This window comes from Amphiura filiformis, unplaced genomic scaffold, assembly GCF_039555335.1.
Source record: "Amphiura filiformis unplaced genomic scaffold, Afil_fr2py scaffold_197, whole genome shotgun sequence".
In the NCBI taxonomy this organism is placed as follows: Eukaryota; Metazoa; Echinodermata; class Ophiuroidea; order Amphilepidida; family Amphiuridae; genus Amphiura; species Amphiura filiformis.
Window position 1 is genome coordinate 76,110 of NW_027305661.1, and position 6,925 is coordinate 83,034.

General features: G+C 37.7%; 1 protein-coding gene across 1 annotated transcript; it reads right to left on the bottom strand.

Moving 5' to 3' along the window:
- Positions 1–1,745: 1,745 nt before the first annotated feature.
- Positions 1,746–2,231, bottom strand: LOC140145284 (uncharacterized). The gene has a single exon (XM_072167045.1). The coding sequence runs from the start codon at positions 2,229–2,231 to the stop codon at positions 1,746–1,748; it is 486 nt and encodes a 161-aa protein (XP_072023146.1).
- Positions 2,232–6,925: the final 4,694 nt, after the last annotated feature.

A 6,925-nucleotide genomic window follows, 5' to 3' on the forward strand; every position in this document is an offset into this window, starting at 1 on the left:
TGATTTTAACGTTCAGTAAATAAATATCTTCTACTTGAAAGTGGTTATCATGTTATACAAAACATATAGAAATGCAGAATAGAGTAAGTGACAGTATTCTTCCGAATCTTCTGTGTTAATTAACAGGGTTGCAGACTAGTCAATTTCATTAAAACACCCGGACAAAATTGGAACACCAGTGTTTTTGCTAGTGTCTCTAAGCACCTCGATGAACGACAGCAAAAAAGGAGAAAAATGAAGCCAATTTACATAAAACAAAAATAGCCACTTATAATGCAGGGCTTAAATTTCAAAATAACCTATTGTATTCCTCTCATTAGGATTCAGAAAAAGTATAGTTTGACCTATCTCCGATGTACAGTTCAGTATAGGCAAAAAGGTCAATGCCAAATTTTGGTTTAAACATGGGTAAAAAATAAAAAATGCTCTGATTACCATAAAATTAGTCTCAAATTGTTTCGCTCTGAAAAACATTTTTTAATCAAAGAATAGTTTGCCATATCTCGTCTCATCTCAGGTGTTTTGTTACCTGGGTAACAGGGCAAAGAAGTCAAAGCCCATTGAATCATGTTAACCTTCACCTATTTTGCGCTGTCCATCATCGGCTGCCCATCGAGGTCGATGAAGGCACAGTTGTCGAAACTGATGGATGTCTCTTTCTCCATCCTTCAAGGTACTTCTCCTTTCGCTTCTGCTCCACTGTTTTCCCAGCATCGTGGATCTTCTTCCTCCAACTGACCTGGTCACTAGCTTTCGTCTCCCATGTTTCAATATCCATGTCAGCTGTCTTCAGATGACGCTTCATATGCAACATATACCGAAGTTTCTGCCCACCACCATGACCACGTTCTCTCCTCCTGTGAGTTCACCATATACATAACAACATTTGGTAGTCTGTCAGGCATCCTCACGACATGACCGACCTAGCGCAGTTAGTTTTTCTCTAGGATGGCTTCTACGCTCTCCATTTTGACTCTCTGAAGCACCTCTCCATTAGGGACTCGGTCCTGCCATGATATACCCATGATTCATCTAAGGTGCCAAAGTTGAATGGAAGTTAACTTCTTGATATGCCTCTGATAGAGTGTGTAAGACTCAGTAGAATACACGAGACAGGGTAGGACAAACACGTGATACAGTTTACATTTGGTCGCAAGGTTTATACCACGCTGGGACCATACTCTTTTTTTCCACAGATCCGAAGGCACTGTGCACTCTGAATGCATATTGTGACCTCCAAATCGATGGAATTGTCCATGGAAATCACACTCCCCATCAGGTAGGTGAAATTGGTGACTGATTTGACGGGTTCGCCATATGTATGTAGAGATCAGGATCTTGGTGTTGAGTACCAACCAGGAGCCGATTGGTAAATGACCTCCGTTTTACTGATGTTGATTGTAAGGCCAAATGCTACTGATGCAGTCACAAAACAGTCCAACATGTTCTACAGGTCTCCAATGGATTGAGCCACCAGGGCGGCATCATCAGCATATACTAAGCTCTTGTACACAGACTTCTTGACATCGGGTCTTAGCGGGGGTCTTAGCACGTAGAAGAGCTAGACTTAAGAGTTTGCCATCTGTTCTAGAACAAAGGAAAACTCCATGCTGACCATATGATAAATTGTCAGATATCCAAAACAGCTGCCAAGTAGAGTCCAAACAAGGTTGGTTTTGGTGCCAATACACATCCCTGCTTAACACCATGACAAACCAGAAAGGGCTTGGTTGTATCACCATCAACTATAGAACAGTTGCCTGCATTCCATCATGAAATTCACGAATGACCTTGACAAAGATGTCTGGACAACCATAATGCTCCAGCGGTTTCCAAAGTATATAGTTCTCTGAAGTCGACGAAGACCATGTAAAGTGGTTTGCTGCTCTATTGATTCTCCTGAAGTTAGCGCAGGGTAAAGATCGGATCAATTGTGGATCGACAGGCTCTAAACCCACATTGGCTTTCAGGTAGTTATTTAACTTGATGTAATCTGGCTTGGATGATCTTTGCAAGAACTTTACCAGCAGTTGCGAGTAGGGATAGTTACTACAGAGAGCGCGGTCACCCTTCTTAAATATGGTAACAATCATTGCATCCTTAAATTCTTGGGGCAGCTCAGCTGCACCCCAGCAGTTTTGGGAAAAACTGCACAGAGCTTGGATGATGCAAGGCCCGCCGAACTTGTACACCTCTTGAGGGAATTCCGTCCATTCCACGAGCTTTACCATTCTTCATGGACTTGACAGCATCTTCGATTTCTTGCATGGTTGGCGGCTTTTCCATTCCAGTTTTGCTTGATAGGTTATCTAAGACATTTGGTGATAGGTCTGTTAAGGAGATCCTGAAAAAATGCTCCTGCCATCTGATCAGCTCTGGTCTTCAGTTAGAAGAGTTGTACCTGAGCTATTAAGAGAAGAGGCCATTGAATGCCTAGGTCCATAGACTTCATTCAGGGCTGTGAATAATGCTTGAGAATTACCACTCTCTGCCAGCTCTTGCACGGCTTCTGCTTTCTTATTCAACCATTCATCCCTTATCTGACGTAAAGATCTTTGGACATTACTTTTGCACTCCTTAAACTTTCCGCTTTTCGAGCGGGGCCCTGTCCTGAGCATCTCATTCCTGGCAACTGTTCTCTCACGAAGGAAACACAGGTAACAAAACACCAGAGATATAGCAAACTATTCTTTGTTTAAAAATATGTTGTTCCAAGCAGAACAATTTGAAACCACTTTGATCAAAATCGGAGCATTTTTGATTTCAACCCCTATGGAGACCAAAATGTCACATTTGACCTTATGCCTATAACTCCATAACTTTAGGCGTACATCAAAGATACTTTCCTGAATCATCCTAATAATGAGAATACTGTATGGGTTTTACCCCGAATCGACCAGGTTTGAGCCCTGCATCACCGGCCATTTTTGTTTTATGCAAATTAGCATTTCCCTATTTTCTTTTTCTTCATTGTTGATATGTTGTTGGGGATGTCTTTTAGATATACTTACAACAAAAACATTGATGTTCAAATTTTGTCTAGCTCAAACGCAAACTGACTCGTCTATTGGCTGAAATCAAATAAATCGATTTAAATCATATCCAATAAACCAACAACAAAATCAGTGATCAGCCCTGTTTCTGTCATACTTGAAGAGAATTGTAATTATCGATACCATTATGCATCTCATTCCGGGATCTCATTAGGCCAATAAAAATTATTTGCACTTAAAGGAGGATTTCGAGATCCTAGCATTCACTTTAAATGACATTTTTCAGTAGATATCCACGAAAAAGGCTTATTCCCAAAATTTCAGTGGATTCCGATTTTGCGTTTGCGAGTTTAAGCATGATTATGTGTATTGCACTGCTCCATAGGCCAAATCTGAGGATGTTTTTGCTAAACGAATTAATCTGCAAGAAATTGTTGGCACATAAACATTAGTAGTCAGAGGTTTCCTGTGGTAGATATCCACGAAAAAGGCTTATTCCCAAAATTAATCTGCAAGAAATTTTTGGCACATAAACATTAGTAGTCAGAGGTTTCCTGTGGTAGATATCCACGAAAAAGGCTTATTCCCAAAATTTCAGTGGATTCCGATTTTGCGTTTGCGAGTTTAAGCATGATTATGTGTATTGCACTGCTCCATAGGCCAAATCTGACGATATTTTTGCTAAACGAATTAATCTGCAAGAAATTTTTGGCACATAAACATTTGTAGTCAGTTTCCTGTGGTATAAAAATCTCAACTTTTTTTGAGAAAAGTGTGGGATGAGGCTGTGGATCACGAAATGCCCCTTTAACATGTTTAAGAGCAGAACTTTTGGAGGATTGATAGGTCAACCTTTTTATTCTTCATGGGCACTTCCACCATTTCCACACACGGAAAGTGAAACCATATCTTAACAGCGTAACTTGAGTTATTTGAGGACCTGATGTGGTGCTTTGATTGTATTTTAAGTTGATTGACCACAGATCCTTCCAGGGTCTGTGTTGTGACTCAAAATGTTTCTACACTTGTAAAGGTTTTTAAAAAAGCGACCCGAGATTTTCGTGTTTTTTGGGTCGGTCGCGAAGGGTAAACAAACTTTTTTATTGGCCTTATATAAAAGTTGCATAAAGTTGGCAAAAAAATTACAGGGTTGCATTAAACTTTGTTCAAAGATTGTAGAAAGTTGGATACAATTTGGCAACGTTGAATGTCAACTTTGTGTAAATGTGGCAGTGAACATTTTTGGTTTTGTTTTTGTGACCCGAGATTTTCGTGTTTTGGGGTCGGTCGCGAAGGGTAAATAAACACTTTTTTATTGGCCTTATATAAAAGTTGCATAAAGTTGGCAAAAAATTTGCAGGGTTGCTGGGTTGCATTGAACTTTGTTCAAAGATTGCAGAAAGTTGCAAACAATTTGGCAACGTTGGATGTCAACTTTGTGCAAATGTGGTAGTGAACAATTTTGCAGAAATTCAGGAGAATCAATAGAGCAGCAAACCACTTTACATGGTCTTCATCGACTTCACACCAAAAATCCTTTTAACCCAACATATTTCGTGTGATTGGAGCTAGCGGTTTTCTTCATAAGCATTAGACTAGCATTATGTTGTGCCAAAAGCAGTTTGATCAGTTTAATCAGTTTGATTAAAAAAAGTCAAACTGTTTTTTACTGTAAATTTGATGTTGCATTCACGTTACAAAACACATTTTCATTTTTTGAAACCAATACTTTTAACGACTTCAACCAAATGTTATTCCCAGTAATCTAAGATTTCTTCTTCTTCTTGTGTATGTTTTGTTATGTTTAAATGAATTTAGAAACAGACTTTTGATGGATGAATAAATAAATAAAATAATAAATAAATAAATAAATAAATAAATAAACAAACAAACAAACAAACAAACAAACAAACAAACAAACAAACAAACAAACAAACAAACAAACAAACAAACAAACAAATAATATTTCCCAAAATAGAGTAAGATTTGTTACCTTTTCATTTGCCTACCAAACAATGGAAAATGGCAAGAAATTATTGATGCAACCCATTTTTGCTTAGTAGCTGCCCCCTGCTCCTGGCAAGTAGGACACTTTTGGGCAGGGTGATACTACCATTGCCATAAGGGGAAAATGAGGTTTTGTTAACCCCCTGAGCACTACCTGACGATCTAACATGGCCTCTGATCGGTCAATTACATGATATCTTCACTTTAATCACCAATCAGAATGGAGCTTTGCAAATAAGTCACCCCAATTTTTTTGTGTGGTGAAATTATTCTAACAATGTTGCTGATTGGTCCAATTCATTCATATTTTTTTTTTATTTCCATAAAAATCAAAGACATTACAAAAAAAAATTGATAATGATAACTCATTTTTGGCCAATCGGCAGGTAGTTCTCATGGTGTTAAGGTGAGTCAGAGTGGTACCTGAGCTAGCAGTGTTTGTGCTCAATATAATACTTAGGAAAATAAAGCACAATCTCACAGGGAAATGTGTGGGTTATGTGAGATCCCAAGGCTCATTGCAATGGGTTTATTTTCCCCCCGGATTTCCCCCATATGCATGATTTTCACTAGGAGGGGGCAAATCCCAGGGGGAAATCCCCAGGGGGATCAACCTATTATCTGTAATAACTCAATAACTGCAATACATGGAAATATAAATGTGATCAGTGGTTTCCTTGACAAATTTCCTACAAGATCAATATTAAGGTATATTGTTGATAGCAATTGATGGGCAAAAGTGATGCATGCTGGGAATGAAAAGGGCTCAAATTGACCGTCACATGTGATGAATTTGATAACTTTTGAGCCTTTTTCATTCCCAGCATGCATCACGTTTGCCTAATTATTACTATCAGCAATATACTTTGTTTTATTCTGCAGAAATAAATTGTATTATTTAAGCCAAATAAATAAACTGGAAAAAATATGACCTGAAGGCTCCGACTCGCCTTAACAATTAAAAAGGGTCAAGTCATTTTGAGTGCATTTCGAGACAAATGGCAAAGAAGGTTGTTATGTCCATATAGTTTAAATGCAAGGTAGTTTTATCCATGCAGTTTCAATGCTCTACGGAATAATTTCACAATGAAATTTGCACAGAGGGTACTGTAGATAGCCACTTTGTAGCAGAAACTGACACAAACTCATTTTTTTATGATGTTGTGACTTTGAAGTTCCAAGGTCTTCAATAGATAATTTCGCCAGTCAAAGTATGTTTCTTTACTGATCATTGTTCTATGATTGATACTAAATGAGATTCTTAGAATTTTCACCCTTGGGCAATTCAAGATTTCCAAAGTCAAAGTTTATGAGTTTACACAGGGGTCAAATTTGTCAAAGTTTGCTCAAACCCATGTCAAAATATACCTACCTAATAATAAGTTATGTGCAAAAAGGTCAAAGTTTACACTTAAAGATCCACAGGGGTCAAACAGAAAGAATGTTCTAATATTGAAGATCTATTCATATCAATTCTGATAAAAGAATAGTTTGAACTACCTAATCATTACCAAAGTAACCATTCAGTAAAATACCAGATCATTATCAATAGGACTCAATTGTCCATGACATATTATGTTTTATTGCCTAGGAAACAAGTGATCCAAGGTGGTAAACTATATTCTTTACTTAATAGAGAGTTTATGACAGAGAAAATTTAAGACCATGTATTTTCATCAAAATTTGAGCATTTTTATTTCTGTTTCACCTCATGTGAAGCCACATATTTAACCTTTGCCCATTTTGTTAATGACTCCACAATAGTAAGTCATAGATATATTTATATTTATATTTGTAACATTTGGCAAACAGAGCCAGGCGAAACCCTATAATTGTGACTTACCCTGTATTCTCTAATTTGGGTAAGTCACAATTATTCTATAATCAGGCAAGGGGAAGTCCCTCATGAAATTATTCTGGAAATC

Bases quoted from the DNA above. Each gene is read 5' to 3' on its own strand.
- LOC140145284 (XM_072167045.1), bottom strand. From the start codon at position 2,231: ATGGTAAAGCTCGTGGAATGGACGGAATTCCCTCAAGAGGTGTACAAG.